At 48.2% G+C, this 18,350-nt stretch overlaps 1 protein-coding gene across 2 annotated transcripts in view; it reads right to left on the bottom strand.

The window, feature by feature from the left end:
- Positions 1 to 5,171: 5,171 nt before the first annotated feature.
- usp33 (ubiquitin specific peptidase 33) overlaps positions 5,172 to 18,350 on the bottom strand; it is an 85,273-nt gene continuing 72,094 nt past the window's right edge. For both annotated transcript variants that reach the window (XM_078408162.1, XM_078408163.1), the window contains exon 25: positions 5,172 to 5,481. In XM_078408162.1, coding sequence (XP_078264288.1) covers positions 5,362 to 5,481 — 120 coding nt within the window. In that variant the 3' untranslated portion in view covers positions 5,172 to 5,361. The remainder of the gene's footprint in view (positions 5,482 to 18,350) is intronic.

Raw genomic sequence — 18,350 nt, 5'->3', positions numbered from 1 at the left:
TGTTATCAGAACTAGAGTAAGCTATCACAACTGTAAAGGGCTCGTGGCCAGATAATCTTTTTCTCAAGACTTTACTGTAGACTTTAGAAATAATGTGCGGAAACAGGCCCTTCAGCCCATCGAACCCGTGCCGACCAGCGAGCTCCCCGTACGCCAGCAATGTCCTACAGACTAGAGACAACTTTACAATTTTACCAAAGCCAATTAACCTACAAACCTGAATGTCTTTGGAGTGTGGGATGAAACCGGAGCACCCGGAGTAAACCCACACAGGTCACAGGGAAAACCTACAAGCTCCGTACTCACAGCCCCCTTAGACAATAGACAATAGGTGCAGGAGGAGGTCATTCGTCCCTTCGAGCCAGCACCGCCATTCAATGTGATCATGGCTGATCATTCTCAATCAGTTCCTGCCTTCTCCCCATACCCCCTGACTCCGCTATCCGTAAGAGCTCTATCCAGCTCTCTCTTGAATGCATTCAGAGAATTGGCCTCCACTGCCTTCTGAGGCAGAGAATTCCACAGATTCACAACTCTCTGACTGAAAAAGTTTTTCCTCATCTCAGTTCTAAATCGCCTACCCCTTATTCTTAAACTGTGGCCCCTTGTTCTGGACTCCCCCAACATTGGGAACATGTTTCCTGCCTTTAACGTGTTCAACCCCTTAATAATCTTATATGTTTCAATAAGATCACCTCTCATCCTTCTAAATTCCAGTGTATACAAGCCTAGTCGCTCCAGTCTTTCAACATATGACAGTCCCGCCATTCCGGGAATTAACCTAGTAAACCTACGCTGCACACCCTCAATAGCAAGAATATCCTTCCTCAAATTTGGAGACCAAAACTGCACACAGTACTCCAGGTGCGGTCTCACTAGGGCCCTGTACAACTGCAGAAGGACCTCTTTGTTCCTAGTCGGGATTGAACCCAGGTCTCTTGCGCTCTAAGGCAGCAGCTCTACCTCTGCGCCACTGTGCCACCACAAAAAATAGATACTAAGTGCTGGAGTAACTCAGCGGGCCAGGCAGCATCTCTGGAGAAAATGGACAGGTGACACTTTGGGTCGGCTCCCTTTTTCAGACTTTTACTTTTACTGATGATTTATTGACCTTTCACTGATGTTTGTTTGAGACACAGTATTGACCACACATACCCAGGTGGTGGCTCTCCTTCTCAGGGCCCTGCTGATGTACGTGTACACGGAGCACCCTCCCATATGGCGCGCTCCGGCCGCGTATATTTTCCGCCAGGACCGTTGTCTAGAGGGGTTTCGCGGCTCCCGGTGGCGGGCGCCGGTCGACTCGCCACACGGCATCTGCCCAGCTTCTACCGTGATGTCTTTAGAGTTTGGGATCTGGTCACCTTCAGCCAGCGCGCCGCTCCTCAGGGGGAAGGGGGGGTGTTGTAACTGCGAGGGGGGGCCGGCCCTCACCCTGTCACGGCAGGTGTCGAGGAGAGGCGCGTGCATAGAACGATTCCGACCGAGCTTACCCCCGCTCCGTTGGAATTGCTCATCGGGCCCAGGCTCTGGAATATTCGCCGGCAGACGGCCCCACACATGACCGGGATGCCCAGCGTGACGCAGAGACGTTTACTGTACAGGCTGCCCCTGCACACTCTACACCTCTGTCTGGACACGCCCTGGCGGTCCGTGTGACCGCCTGACGGCGGGGGCGGTCCCCAGTGGAGGTCTCTCAACAAGGGAGTCCTCCCCTTTTACATCGGGGACCTGGGGTGGAGAGTGTTGCACAGAGCCGTGGTGTGTAACAGATATTTAAGTCGGTTCACGGACTTGCCGGCCGCCTGCCACTTCTGCGGCGAGGAAGAGACCGTGTTCCACGTGTACGTAGAGCGTGAGGGGCTGCAGCTCCTGTACGAATATCTGAAGGGGCTGCTCCTCAAGTTTTGGCTGCATTTTAGTCCCACGTGTTTGGGCACAGGGCAGGGAGGGTCGATCGGGAGGGTGGGATCTCCCTGTCGGTGTGCTCATGGGCCTGGCCAAGATGGCCATTCGTGGGTCCAGGCAGCGGGCGGTCGATGGTCACACCAGAGTTGGCTGCCTGCCCCTCTTCCGGGCCTATGTCCGTGCTCGTGTGTCCCTGGAGAGGGAACACGGGGACAATGGAGGCCTTCCGTGACGCTGGGGGGCGAGTGCATTATAGATAAAGATGCCACTATTGTATTATAATGTTTGCCTGATGTAATGTGACTCTTGAACATTTTTGTGCCTTCCGGTACACTGTGATATGCAACTATTGACTAAAGTCCTTGGAAGGGAAAAAAAAATATTGACCACACGCCTCGACAGGATTCCCCTCCCCCCGCTCTTTGAAGGAGTTCAGCGGCACCTTGTCTGGAGAGAACAAAGTTTTATGTCTGTGCTAATCCATTATCTTCATTCATAAAGTAGACAGTCTACTATCGTGTCAGTTGAAGAGGAGGAAAGTGGTTGACATCATGTTGATTATTCAATGGTTCTTTATTATCACACGAGACCAAGTGGATCTATTGGGCCCAAACTCTCCTGCATTGGTACAGCACCCTCTCCTCCCCCCCACTCCCCAAATATATATATATATATATGTGATCTTTTTTGTTGTTACGGGTTTTACAGAGCACTATGTTTGCATATCTGTTGTGCTGTTCAAGTACGAATTTTATTGTATTTCATTAAGAATTTCATGATATACAATATAATACACACATATAAACATAGCACAAAAAGTAAGGAAATTTGTGTTTGGTAGATTATTTCTTTGTTGTAACAATGCTTCTTGGCAATAAATCTTATACCGTTGGAAAGCCTGTTTATTTCCCTTTTAAATGGTGCCACATTTGTAAGGAACATGCATTTGTGGGATGAGCAGCAGAGCTGAGTATGTGGGTTGCGCCCATGAAAAATTTGCCAAATCTTCTCTGCCAATGCCAAACAGCTTATTCTGCTGTTGCTATTGACTCTTGTTTTGCGCTTCTGGTACCGCCAGGTGCTGACAATCAGGTGCCTGATTGGCAGCATCTGTGAGCATGGGCCCTGCTACAGTGGTCAGTAGGTGTCTGCTCCAAGAATCGGCATGCCACGTTTGACTGATCTGGATAGGGCCCGTGCGATAGGGCAACTTCAAGCTGGTGTTCCGCAAAACCAAGTTGCGGCATTATTTGGAGTGAGCCCTAGTACCATCGCCAAGTTCCATATAACGGGGGATGTCAGAGACAGGCCGCGAAGTGGGCGTCCCAAGAAGACGACACTCGAAGAAGACCGTTTCCTCACCCTGTCAGCACTTAGGAACCGTAGGCTGTCTTCTACAGATTTGCAGTCAAGGTTTGCAGGACGATATGGCCGACGGCTCTCTGCCCAGACAATTCGGAACAGACTGCACGCAGCCGATCTCCGGTCTCATAGGGCTGCCAGGAGGCCTGCCATGACTGCCCTTCACCGTCAGGCCCGTTTGCGCTGGTGTCGGCAACACGTGCACTGGAACCTGAACATGTGGAGGAACGTTATGTTCAGCGATGAGTCCAGATTCTGCCTACGGCAGTTGGATCATAGGGTCAAAGTGTAGAGAAGACGCGGAGAACGCTATGCTGATTGCTGCACCGATAGAGTAACATCTTTTGGTGGAGGCAGTGTGATGGTGTGGGGCGGCATCTCCCTCACTGGAAAAACGAGGCTTGTCATCATTGGAGGCAATCTCAATGCAGAGAGATATCGAGATGAGATTCTGCAACCAGTGGCAATCCCATATCTCCACAGTCTGGGACCGAACTCTATCCTCCAAGATGACAATGCTCGCCCCCACAGAGCAGGGTTTCTCAGAGACTACCTCCAGAATTTGGGAGTGGAGAGGATGGAATGGCCTGCCAGCAGTCCTGACCTCAACCCCATTGAACACTTGTGGGATCAGCTTGGGCGTGCTGTTCGTGCCAGAGTGACCAACACAACCACGTTGGCTGACTTGCGACAAATGCTGGTTGAAGAATGGGATGCCATCCCACAACAGTGTGTGACCAGGCTGGTGACCAGCATGAGGAGGAGGTGCCAGGCTGTTGTGGCTGTGTATGGTTCTTCCACACGCTACTGAGGCTCCTGTTTATTAAATGAATAAATTGTTAAATTGCCAATATGTCTTGTTTCTTCAGACTTCAATCATCCAATCCACCAAACAACACCGAACAAGAGTCAATGGCAGAATAAGCTGTTTGGCATTGGCAGAGAAGATTTGGCAGATTTTTCATGGGCGCAACCCACATACTCAGCTCTGCTGCTCATCCCACAAATGCATGCTCCTTACAAATGTGGCACCATTTAAAAGGGAAATAAACAGGCTTTCCAACGGTATAAGATTTATTGCCAAGAAGCATTGTTACAACAAAGAAATAATCTACCAAACACAAATTTCCTTACGTTTTGTGCTATGTTTATATATACTAGTGTGTTTTTTTCCTCTCCGTGAATTGTTACCTTGTCGCGGTGGAGAAGCTCGTGCGGTCCTGAGATCCTGAGAGCGATGCCGTCTGGAACTACGGTCCTGGTAGGGTCACCCATGGCGGTAAGGTCGAGGGGGGGGGGGAGGTCCCTGACAAAGAGCGATCCAACCAAGACCTCAACGGTGGAACAGGCGGAGGGAGGATGACGGCTGACTTTAGTGGAGCGTCACAGCGGCTGGGAAGGCGGATGGATGAAGGCTGCAGCAGAAAAGGGTCCCCGGTCATCTTGGACTCCACGCCACTGGATCCTGACCCAGATCTGTCAAGGACCGTGTGGTGGCTGTCTGTACACCAGTCTCCCCACGTTAAACAAAGTCACGCACAGGCGTCCGACCCTATGGAGAGGACAGTCACCCTCGCTTATAGTGACCACCGATGATAGGGTATTTTATATTTATATATTTATTTATATACATATATATTGCTGTATATATAGCTATATACACACACATATATGCGTCAACTACCTCCTCTGGCAGCTTGTTCCATACACCCATCACCCTTTGTGTGAAATGGTTACCCCTCAGATTCCTGTTAAATCTTTTCCCCTTCACCTTAAACCTACGCCCTCTGGTCCACGATTCACCTCCTCTGGGCAAGAGACTGTGCATCTATGAAACAAATAATTAAACAATAACAGTGTAAAGTCAAAACTAAAGTCCCGTCTATTTAAGGTTGTAGTGTTTAATAGCCTGATGGCCGTAGGGAAGAAGCTGTTCCTGAACCTGGACGTTACAGTTTTCAGGCTCCTGCACCTTCTTTCCGAGGGCAGGGGTGTGATGAGTGTGTGGCTAGGGTGGTGTGGGTCTCTGATGATGCTGGCTGCCTTTTTGTGAGGCAGCGACTCCTGTAGATCCCTTCGATGGTGGGGAGGTCAGTACCCGTGATGGACCGGGCAGTGTCCACCACTTTTTGCCGTCTTCTTCGCTCCTGGGCCTTCGAGATGCCGAGCCAGGCCGCGATGCAACCGGTCGATACGCTCCCTACTGTACACCTGTAGAGTACAAGGGTTCAATAAGACTGCGGCTGGGGCCTGGGTCGTTACCAAGGAGGCGGCCAGAGAGGGGCCGGCAGCGTTAGTGGAGACGTCGGCGCGGCGGTCGATGATGGCGCCGACCGACAGACCAGGACGGTCCGCGTGGAAGTGAGGACGCCGCTGCCGGGGGAAGGAACAAAGGAGGACCCGGCGTGGGGGGGGGGCCGCCGTGAGGGAGGGGGAAGAACAAAGGGGGACCTGACACGGGGGTACTTTGTAAGCCGCCCTTTATGTGGTGACTATTTGTATACCTTGGCTATGCAAGCAAAGAATTTTACTGTGACTTGTCATATGCGGCAATAGGGTTGCCAATTTTCTCACTCCCAAACAAGGAACAAGGTGACCTCACCCAGCCAGCGGTCAAGTGGTCCCGCTCCACTAATGGTGGCCGCCCGGGCCAGGAGGCGGGTTGCTATGCAACCTCCGACAGGCGGCGCCAAGGCCTCGGGGCCTACACTGTCCGGGCCTGCAGTGGCCCTCGGGCCTACAGTTTGCGGGCCTACAGTGTCCGCGTCCACAGTGTTTGGGCCTAGTGTCCGGGCTGACAGCGGCCCCCGGGCCTAATACGGGACAAGGGCGGTCCCGTACGGGACAAACCAATTTAGCCCAATATATGGGATGTCCCGGCTAGTACGGGACAGTTGGCAACCCTATGTGACAATAAAATATTCAATTCAATTCACTTCAACTGGCCTCTCCCCCATCACTAACAGCAGTTGCGTCTGTGCCGTACTGAAGACCGACAAGCTGTTAAGTGGGGAGGATTTGTACGGTTTTGTACACCCTGCAGAGTTGTGACAATGAATCATTTATTAGGAATCAGACAGCTACATAAAGGCCAGCTCCAAACCAGTCAGTGCCCAACACAAAGAATATTGCAAGCATGTGCTTCAAACACAGGAGCTGTCCAGCGCAGCGGTAGAGTTGCTGCCTCACAGCGCCCGAGACTCCGGTTCAATCCTGACCACGGGTGCTGTCTGTACGGAGTTTGTACCTTCTCCCCGTGACCTGCGTAGGTTTTCTCCGGGTGCTCCGGTTTCCTCGAACATTTCAATGACGTGCAGGTTTGTAGGTTAATTGGCTTTGGTAAAATTGTAAATCGTCCCTAGTGTGTGTAGGATGGTATTAATGTGCGCTGTATCTCTAAACTACGCTAAACTAAACAGGCTCTTCGGTCCACAATGCCTGTGCCAAACATGATGCCAAGACCATCATTTATGCACCTGCACAAAACCCATATCCCTCCATTCCCTGCATATCCATGTGCATATCCATCGGGCGGCACGGTGACGCAGCGGTAGAGTTGCTGCCTTACAGCAAATGCAGCGCCGGAGACTCAGGTTCGATCCTGACTACGGGCGTCGTCTGTACGGAGTTTGTACGTTCTCCCCGTGACCTGCGTGGGTTTTCTCCGGGATCTTCGGTTTCCTCCCACACTCCAAAGACGTACAGGTATGTAGGTTAATTGACTGGGTAAATGTAAAAAAAAATTGTCCCTCGTGTGTGTAGGATAGTGTTAATGTGCGGGGATCGCTGGGAGGCACGGACTCGGTGGGCCGAAGGGCCTGTTTCCGCGCTGTATCTCTAAAAAAAAAGAAGTCTCTCAAATGCCACTATGGTATCTGCCTTCACTGCCACCCCGGCAGCTCGTTCCAGTTACTCTCCACCCTCTGTGTAAAATACTTTCACAGATTGGCTCCCATTTCTTATAAATATGAATGTATTTTGCTCCCATTGTCCCTCATTGTATCTTTGCTGTTTAATATATTATACCAAAAAAAGCAATGTTTCACTTAATGTTATAGAAACATAGAAAATAGGTGCCGGAGGCCATTTGGCCCTTCGAGCCAGCACCGCCATTCATTGTGATCATGGCTGAACATCCACAATCAGTGACCCGTGCCTGCCTTCTCCCCATATCCATTGATTCCACTAGCCCCTAGAGCTCTATCTAACTCTCTTTTAAATTCATCCAGTAATTTGGCCTCCACTGCCTTCTGTGGCAGAGAATTCCACAAATTCACAACCCTCTGGGTGAAAACGTTTTTTCTCACCTCAGTTTTAAATTGCCTCCCCTTTATTCTTACACTGTGGCCCCTGGTTCTGGACTGCCCCAACATTGGGAACATTTTTCCTGCATCTAGCTTGTCCAGTCTTTTTATAATTTTATATGTTTCTATAAGATCCCCTCTCATCCATCTAAATTCCAGTGAATTCCAGTCTTTCCAATCTTTCCTCATAAGACAAGCCCGCCATCCCGGGGATTAACCTTGTGAACCTACGCTGCACTGTCTCAATAACAAGGATGTCCTTCCTCAAATTAGGAGACCAAAACTGCACACAATACTCCAGATGTGGTCTCACCAGGGCCCTGTACAACTGCAGAAGGACCTCTTTACTCCTATACTGAAATCCTCTCGTTATGAAGGCCATCATGCCATTAGCTTTCTTCACTGCCTGCTGTACCTGCATGCTTATTTTCAGTGACTGGTGTACAAGGACATCTAGGTCTCGTTGCACTTCCCTTTTTCCTAATCCGACACCATTGAGATAATAATCTGCCTCCTTGTTCTTGCCGCCAAAGTGGATAACCTCACATTTATCTACATTATACTGCATCTGCCACGCATCTGCCCACTCACTCAACCTGTCCAAGTCACCCTGCAACGTCCTAGCATCCTCTTCGCAGTTCACACTGCCACCCAGCTTTGTGCCATCTGCAAATTTGCAAGTGTTACTTTTAATTCCATCATCTAAATTATTAATATATATTGTAAATAGTTGCGTCCCCAGCACCGAGCCTTGCGGCACTCCACTCGCCACTGCCTGCCATTCTGAAAAGGACCCGTTTATTCCTACTCTTTGCTTCCTGTCTGCCAACCAATTTTCTATCCATGTCAATACACCCCTAATACCATGTGCTCTCATTTTTGCCTACTAATCCCCTGTGTGGGACCTTATCAAAGGCTTTCTGAAAGTCCATATACACGATATCCACTGGCTCTCCTTCATCCATTTTACTTGTCACATCCTCAAAAAATTCCAGAAGATTATTCAAGGATTTCCCCATCATAAATCCATGTGAACTTGGACCAATCCTTTTACTGCCGAATGCGCCATTATTACTTCTTTAATAATTGACTCCAGCATCTTCCCCACCACCGATGTCAGGTTAATTGGTCCATAATTCCCCATTTTCTCTCGCTCCTTTCTTGAAAAGTGGGATAACATTAGCTATCCTCCAATCCACAGGAACTGATCCCGAATCTATAGAACATTGGAAAATGATCATCAACGCGTCCACTATTTCTAGAGCCACCTCCTTGAGTACCCTGGGATGCAGACCATCAGGCCCTGGGGATTTATCAGCCTTCAGTCCCATCAGTCTACCCGATACTATTTCTCGCCTAATGCAAATTTCTTTCAGTTCCTCTGTCTCCCTAGATCCTCTGTCCTCTAGTACATCTGGGAGATTGTTTGTGTCTTCCTTCGTGAAGACAGAACCAAAGTACCTGTTCAACTCTTCTGCCATTACTTTCTTACCCATAATAAATTCACCTGTATCTGCCTTCAAGGGACCCACATTTGTCTTTACTAATCTTTTTCTCTTAACATACCTAAAGAAGCTTTTACTGTCCTTTATATTCTTGTACGAAAATAACTGCAGATGCTGGTACAAATCGAAGGTATTTATTACACAAAATGCTGAAGTAACTCAGCAGGTCAGGCAGCATCTCGGGAGAGAAGGAATGGGTGACGTTTCGGGTCGAGACCCTTTTTCAGACTTTATATTCTTGGTCAGCTTACCCTCGTATTTCATCTTTTCAGCCCGTATTGCCCTATTCGTTACCTACTATTGTCCTTTGAAAGTTTCCCAATCCCCTGGCTTCCCTTTGCTATGTTATATACCTTTTCTTTTAGTTTTATTCCATATTTCGCCTGGGCAGCTTACAACTCCGTGGTATGAATATTGACTTCTCTAACCTCAAGACCATACCATATTCCCTTGTCATTGTCTGCTTTGATCTGTCGTTTCCACACCTCATCCTTCCATATCTCTAGGCTTCCTCTCCGTCTGAAGAAGGGTCTCAATGCAAAACGTCACCCATTCCTCCTCTCCAGAGATGCTGCCTGTCCCGCTGCGTTACTCCAGCACTGAGGGTCTATCTTCGGTGTAAACCAGCATCTTTAGATTTAGATATACAGCACAGAAACAGGCCCTTCGGCCCACCGGGTCCACGCCGCCCAGCGATCCCCGCACATTAACACTATCCTACACCCACTAGGGACAATTTTTACATTTGTCCAGCCAATTAACCTACATACCTGTACGTCTTTGGAGTGTGGGAGGAAAACGAAGATCTCGGAGGAAACCCACGCAGGTCACGGGGAGAACGTACAAACTCCGTACAGACGGCGCCCGTAGTCAGGATCGAACCTGAGTCTCCGGCGCTGCATTCGCTGTAAGGCCGCAACTCTACCGCTGCGCCACCGTGCCGCCCGTTCTGCAGTGTTTATTATTATTGCACGATCATGTTTTTTTCCCCGCACTACCTCTGATTTCTTTGCGGCCCGATCTTGCAGCGTTCTGCTGCTCTGCACTCATCATATTTATTGCCGCATTTATCATTCCCGTCGGTGTCCTGTCTATTCTGTGAGCTTCATGTGAACAAGGAATTTCACTGCACCCTAGTGCATGTGACAATGAACTCTTTTGATCTGATCTGAAATAAATTCAGCTCAGTGAAACTCTGGAGCCCAGCAGCTGGATGAAAGCTCGGGCGACATGAAAAGCCAGGCCGAGCTGCTTCATCTGACCCCACCTTGTCAGCACACACTGGGGGATCGAAAGACAAAGGGTTGCTTGAGATCGGCTGACAGAGGAAGAAACACAGGTGCATCTGTGTTGCCAAAGATATACGCCATTACAGTGAATACAATATGTATTTCGAGGCGGCAACAAACAACACATCTTTCACTTTTGAAACCCAATACTGGACGTATTATTGTTTGAAGAAGAGTCTCGATCCAAAACGTCACCCATTCCTTCTCTCCAGAGATGCTGCCTGTCCCGCTGGGTTACTCAGGATTTTTGTGCCTATCTTCTGTTGAAACCAGCATCTGCAGTTCCTTCCGACAAACAGGGCATATTATTTCAATGCGTCTAGTTTTGTTTAGAGATACAGCGTGGAAACAGGCCCTTCGGCCCGACGATCACCCCCCCAATAACAATCCCCACGCACTAACACCACCTTACGCACACTAGGGACAATTTACATTGATACCAAGCCAATTAACCTACAAACTTGCACGTCTTTGGAGTGTGGGAGGAAACCGGAGCACCCGGGGAAAACCCACGCAGGTCATGAGTAGATACAAACTTCCTACAGACAGCACCCGTAGTTAGGATTGAACCCGCGTCTCGGGCACTGTAAGGCAGCAACTCTACCGCTGCAGAACCTATTTTAATAGAAAGATTTCATCAAAACAACCAAACTGTTTGATCCTGAGTCAGAATTCTGATTACGTCCAGATTTGCATAACTTAATTGTATATATTTATGTCGAGTATTATCTGATCTGATAACATGCAAAACATAACATTTCTCTGTCCCTTTGTAAGAGTGATTGGAGACAGAGTCAGTCATACAGTACAGCATGGAAACAGGCCCTTCAGCCTAGTTTGCCCATGCCGACCAAGGTGCCCCATCTATAATAGTCCCACTTGCCCGCGTTTGGCCTATATCCTTCTGAAGCTTTCCTATCCATCCATGTACCTGTCCACATGTTGAATTTCCTCATGAAGTCGAGTGTTGGGGTGTGCACGTGACAATATTGTACACGTGACAATGATAAACCTAAACACAACGGATTGTGTTGAGGTAGAGTTGCTGCCTTACAGCGCCGGAGACCCTGGTTCGATCCCGACTACGGTAGCTCGTCTGTGTGGAGTTTGTATGTTCTCCCCGTGACTTGCGTGTGTTTTCTACGAGATTTTCCGGTTTCTTCGGTTCAGATCTTCGGTTTCCTTCCACATTCCAAAGACACACGTACAGGTTTGTAGGTTAAATTGGCTTGGTATAAATCTAAATTGCCCCGAGTGCGTTAGGATAGTGTTAACGTGCAGGGATTGCTGGTTGGCGAAGCGCTGCATCTCTAAAGTTAAAAACTAAAACAGGGACAAAATTCAAGCGAAGAGATGAAGCACTAAATCAGAATCAGAAATCCTGCAGTTCATTAGAATACCACCAAAAGAAAAATGCTCCTGAATATTGCACTTGGGTATTAATCCAACTTAGGCTTTAGAGATACAGCACGGAAACAGGCCCTTCAGCCCATCGACCAGCGATCACCCTGTACATTAAGTGTAACAAAATAACTGCAGATGCTGGTACAAATCGAAGGTATTTATTCACAAAATGCTGGAGTAACTCAGCGGGTCAGGCAGCATCTCAGGAGAGAAGGAATGGGTGACGTTTCGGGTCGAGACCCTTCTTCAGACTGAGTTCAGTCTGTTGAATGTTGATGGTATGTTGCCTCCCTGGTGCAAGGGTCAGGGATGTCTCAGAGCGGCTGCAGAACATTCTGGAGGGGGAGGGTGAACAGCCAGTCGTCGTGGTTCACATTGGCACCAACGATATAGGTAAAAAACGGGATGAGATCCTACAAGGTGAATTTAGGGAGCTAGGAGATAATCTAAAAAGTAGGACCTCAAAGGTAATAATCTCTGGATTACTACCAGTGCCACGTGCTAGTCAGAGTAGAAATAGAAGTCTGAAGAAGGGTCTCGACCCGAAACATCACCCATTCCTTCTCTCCTGAGATGCTGCCTGACCTGCTGAGTTACTCCAGCTTTTTGTGAATAAATACCCTGTGCATTAAGCACACCAGGGACAATTTACAACTTTACAGAAGCCCATTAACCTACAAACCTGCACATCTATGTGGAGGTGGAAAGAAACCGGAGCACCCGGAGAAGAACCCACGTGGTCACAGGGAGAATGTACAAACTCCGTTCAGACAAGCACTGGTAGTCAGGATTGAATCTGGGTCTCTGGCACTGGCATTGTAAGGCAGAAACTCTACCACTGCGCCACCATGGCGTTTGCTCTTAAGCTCGATTCACAAAGATGCATTCCCATGTGGTGGGAGTTTCCTTTAAACCCCTGGATGACCAACGGCAAGGCAGTGCTTTACAACAGCACAATAACTTCCCTCTGGCCTCTTAATAGGGAAATGTGGCACATCCTTTGAAATGGTGCAGAGGAAATGTGGATTCACAAATGTGGTTTCCTAAAGCTGGGGGAAGTGTTTCCACAAGGTTTTTCTTTAAACCGCCATCGGTTCAAATGACAAGTCGATAAGGGGGGTAAGTCCATGAAGCTGCAGTGCCCAGTGGGTAAGGACGACAGTAATAGACTATTAATCTCCTCTCATTTATTTTTGATAGACCTGTACTGCTGTGACACTAGGCAACAGACCAATAAATCCCACATTCGGTCATCCGAATGCAAACTACAATTGGAATCAGTGAGGGTGGACCCAAAATGCTGGAGTAATTCAGCTGGACAGGCAGCATCTCCGGAGAAAAGGAATAGGTGACATTTCGGGTAGAGACCTTTGAACAGACTGAGAGTCGGGGGGGGGGGGGGAAACTAGAGGTGTGGGAAGGTGCAGAACAAAGCAGAGCCTGCACTGACGACTCAGGAAAGGTGGAGCCCACAATGCTCCATTGTTGGCTGGGGACGAGGTGATGACAAAGGAATACAAAGGGTGAAATTAGCAAGAGGACTAGGGTGGGGCGAGAGACGGAGAAAGGGGGAATAGTAGGTGATAGTAGAATTAGGTCATTCGGCCCATCAAGTCTACTAGATTGATGAGGTTAATTCACGGGATGGCGGGACTGACATACGATGAAAGAATGGATCGACTGGGCTTTTATTCACTGGAATTTAGAAGGATGAGAGGGGAATCTTACAGAAACACACTGGATTTATTCAAGCGAGAGTTAGATTTAGCTCTTGGTGCTGACGGAATCAAGGAATATAGGAGAAAAGCAGGAACGGGGTACTGATTTTGGATGATCAGCCATGATCATAGGGCGGCACGGTGGCGCAGCGGTAGAGTTGCTGCCTTACAGCGAATGCAGCGCCGGAGACTCAGGTTCAATCCTGACTACGGGCGCCGTCTGTACAGAGTTTGTACGTTCTCCCCGTGACCTGCGTGGGTTTTCTCCGAGATCTTCGGTTTCCTCCCACACTCCAAAGACGTACAGGTATGTAGGTTAATTGACTGGGTAATATGTAAAAATTGTCCCTAGTGTGTGTAGGATAGTGTTAATGTGCGGGGATCGCTGGGCGGCGCGGACTCGGTGGGCCGAAGGGCCTGTTTCCACGCTGTATCTCTAAATCTAAAATCTAAAAAATCTAAATCTAAATCTGAATGGTGGTACTGGCTCGAAGGGCCGAATGGCCTACTCCTGCACCTATTTTCTATGTTTGCTCCAGCATTCAATCATGGCAGATCTATCTCTCTCTCCCAACCCCATTCTCCTGCCTTCTCTGCATAACCTCTGACACCTGTACTGATCAAGAATCTATCTATGCCGTAAAAATATCTGCTGCAAGGGAATGCAAGGGTTACTTGAAGTTGGAGAAATCAATATTGATACCGCTGGGTTATAGGCAGTGGTTCTGTAACTATTCCAAAGGAAAAAAAGGTTTTGCTGCCTAGAGATCTTTGTTGTAAAGCAAGTGTATCTATATAATAAAACTCTAGTTTGTTCGTTTATTTGTGATCGAACTACAGCCAAAACGGTACACGATAGCGCAACAATTTTAGGCCCACCTTACTCACCATCATCACTTTAATGGTAAAGCAAGTAGTTTTATTGAAATCGGTGTTATATTTTTTAAGTTATTCACATTTTAAAGTTTAAATCTATCTCCTAGGGAGGGAGGGGGAGGGAGGGAGGGAGGGGGGGGGAGGAGAGTGGATAAGTGGGGTTGGGGGGATGGAGAGGGGGGAGGGGAAGTGGGGAGGGGGAGGGGGGGGGGTAGGAGAGGGTGCTGCACCAATGCAGGAGAGGTTTGGGCCCAACTTGGTCTAGTAAGTAAATAAAAGTGGGCATACCACAAGGTGTGGCTGCAACAAGAGACTGTAGATGGTGGAGATAATAAGACACAAAAAGCTGGAGTAACTCAGCGGGTCAGGCAGCATCTCTGGAGAGAAGGAATGGGTGCCGTTTTGGGTCGTGACCCATCTTCAGACTGAGAGTCCGAATCTTCATACCCTTAAATCTGAACAAGGGTCCCAACCTGAAACATCATCTGTCCATTTCCTTCCACGGATGCTGCCTGACCCGCTGAGTTCCTCCAGCAGCTTTTAAAAAAAAAATTAGGTTTAGTTGTGAGGTCCTTCACTTTCAGACACGCAGCTGACGGAAATGCTGCCTCACAACACCAGATACCAGAAGTCAATCCACACCATGGGTGCTGTCTGTGTGGAGTTTGCAGCTTCTCCCTGTGACCGCGTAGGTTTCCTCCCACATCCCAAAGATGTGTAGGTTGGTTAAATGGTCTCTGTCGTTGAGATCGCAGGAAAGAACAAAAATTGGGATTAATGAAGGATTCATGCAAACGAGTGGCTGATCTTCAGTACAGACTCACTCGATGGGCTGAAGGGCCGACTTCAGTACTGGATCTCTCTCTCTCTCCAACTCTATTTTGGTCTGGTGTGTGGCTTAAAACTCTGCTGATTCTGTGGCAAGAATACCGCTACTAAGCCCAGGTCAATACCGTAACGTTACCAGTTTGCCAGTAAAGACCAATCAAAGATAGTCCGAGGGTCTCGGATGAGGTAGACAGTAGCTCAGGACCGCTCTCTGATTGTTGGTGGGATGATTCACCTCGAGGTTTATCTCATGATGATTCATCTCATCCTTGTTCAATCTTTTACACAAATTTGCACTGAGCCACCTCGAGAGCCCGGGGACCTATGTAAGAATGCTTTTCATAGACTACAGCTCGGCATTCAATACGATCATCCCAGGCATACTAGTGGACAAGCTGTATAATAACCTGGGTTTTCCCCCATCCATCTGCGCCTGGATAAGAGACTTCCTCACAAACCGCCCACAATCTGTCAAGATCGGCCCCCACAGCTCCTCCACCATTACGCTCAGCACTGGCTCCCCGCAGGGCTGTGTGCTGAGCCCCCTCCTCTATGCTGTGTATACCCACGACTGCACTCCTATTCACCCCTCCAATTCAATCATCAAATTTGCAGACGACACAACTGTGGTCGGTCTAATCACTGGAGGAGACGAGTCTGCATACAGAGACGAGGTCTGTGCTCTGTCCAAATGGTGCGAGGCAAACAACCTCGCACTGAATACCAGTAAGACAAAAGAAATGGTACTGGACTTTAGGAGACACAGAGCAGTTCCTACCCCACTTCTTATAAATGGGGAGGAAGTGGAGAGGGTCTCCACCTTCAAGTTCCTGGGGAGCACCATCTCCCAGGACCTCTCCTGGACTGCAAACACTACAGCGGTAGTTAAAAAGTCACAGCAGAGGCTGCACTTTTTAAGACTGCTCCGGAAAAACAAACTGAAGGAGAATCTGCTGGTGACCTTCTATCGCTCCACCATTGAGAGCGTACTGGCATACTGCACCATTGTGTGGTATGCTGGCTGCTCAGTTGCAGACCAGAAGGCCCTCCAGAAGGTTATTAAGACAGCAGAGAAAATTATCGGCTGTCCACTACCTTCTCTGAAGGACATCTCCAGCTCGCGTTGTCTAAACAGGGCCAGAAATATAATCAAGGACAGCACACACCCTGGATATAAACTGTTTGCTCTCCTGCCCTCTGGGAGGCGCTACAGGAGCCTAAGGGCCAGAACAAACCCACTTAAAAACAGTTTCTATCCCTGGGCCATAAGAACTGTGAATGGAAACGCTTGATTTGATGTGACTCTCACTTTCGTCGCACTTTTTAAAAATATTTTCAGCATTTTAGGTGTAAAACTCATTTATTATTTATTAGGTTTTTTATTGGTTTTTATTGATATTGGTATTTGTTGTGTTGGTTCCTATGTTTGTGCGATTGTCTTTGAAAGATTTACACTGTTGCACTGTTTCAGATGTAGCACTTCTAATTTCGTTGTACTGTCGTACAATGACAATAAAGGCATATTATTATTATTATTATTATTATTAAAATCTGCTTGCTGTTCCTTGAAATACACAGGACCAGGAAGCGATCCCCTCTATTCATGGAACAGTGCAGCACAGTGTAGGAATTAGGGCGACACGGTGGGGCAGCGGTAGAGTTGCTGCCTTACAGTGCTGTCAGAGCCAGAGACCAGATTCCATCCCGACTACGGGGTGCCGTTTGTACCTTCTCCCCGTGACCTGCGCAGGTTTTCTCCGAGATCTTCGGTTTCCTCCCACACTCCAAAGATGGCTTGGTGTATGTGTAAATTGCCCCTAGTGTGTGTGTGTGTGTGTAGGCTAGTGTTAATGTGCAGGGATTGCTGGTCGTCGCGGACTCGGTGGGCCGAAGGGCTTGTTTCTGCGCTGTATCTCTGAACTAAACTAAAAAATTGGCCAAACAGCCCAAGGTGGCTGTAATGACCAACATGCCAGTTTGAACTATTCCCATCCGCCGGAACTTGGGCCCATATCTCTCCATCCCCTGCCTGTTTACAGGAATATATATATCCATATCCTGTATGTCATATACATATCCTATATATAGGATATAGCAATCCTATATATCGCTTGGCCTCTTCTATATATAGGAGTCCAGATCGAGAGCAACAGAACAGTAGATGTGATTGGAGGAAGTGCAAGTGAACCTCTGCCTCACCTGAATCTTGAGTTTATCAAGTATTAAGCAGGGAGAAAATCTGCATTTAGGTGTCTAAATGCCTCTTAAATGTTGTTACTCAGCACAGACATTGTGGGCTGAAGGGACTGTTCATAAAACATAGGATTAGAATTCGGCCATTCGGCCCATTGAGTCTATTCCAACATTCGATCATGGCAGACCCATCTTCCCCTCTCAACTCCATTCTTCTGCCTTCTCCCCGTAACCTTTGACACCCTCAATAATCAAGAACCTATCAATCTGTGATTTTAAAAATTGCCTAATGACTTGATCTCCATAGCCATCTGCAGCAATGAACAAAAAAGATTCACCTTGCTGACTAAAGAAAGTCCTCCTCATCTCCATGCTAATGGTACATCTTTTGATTCTGATCCTGAGCTTTACATTCTATGTGCCTGCTTCCACCACCCCCTCATGTGGTGCATTCCACACCCCCACCACCCTCTTTTTGCTTAGTTTAGTTTAGAGATACAGCGCGGAAACAGGCCCTTCGGCCCACCGAGACCGCACCGACCAGCAATGCCCACACACTAACACTAACACTATCCTCTACACACACGATAATTTACAATCTTTACCGAAGCTAATTAACCTACAAACATGTACGTCTTTGGAGCGTGGGAGGAAACCGGAGCACCCGGAGAAAACCCACGCATGTCTCGGGGTGAACGTACAAACTCCGTACAGACGGCGCCCGTAGTCGGGATCGAACCTGGGTCTCTGGTGCCGTGAGGCAGCAACACAATCGCCGTGCCACTGTGCCTCTGTGTAAAACAAAATCTGAGACCTCTCTAATCCCAGGCATGTGCCTGTACGTTTCTATTAAATGTCATTCTCTCAACCATTTATTCTCCAAGGAGAACAGCACCAACTCTTCAGATTAACTGTGCGCTGAAATCTCTCAACCCTGCACCTTGCCTCAGGTCTCTATATTCT

This window comes from Rhinoraja longicauda, chromosome 11 (assembly GCF_053455715.1).
Source record: "Rhinoraja longicauda isolate Sanriku21f chromosome 11, sRhiLon1.1, whole genome shotgun sequence".
Classification (NCBI taxonomy): domain Eukaryota; kingdom Metazoa; phylum Chordata; class Chondrichthyes; order Rajiformes; family Arhynchobatidae; genus Rhinoraja; species Rhinoraja longicauda.
Note: the sequence above shows the minus strand (reverse complement) of the source record. Positions and strands in the feature narration are given on the sequence as shown.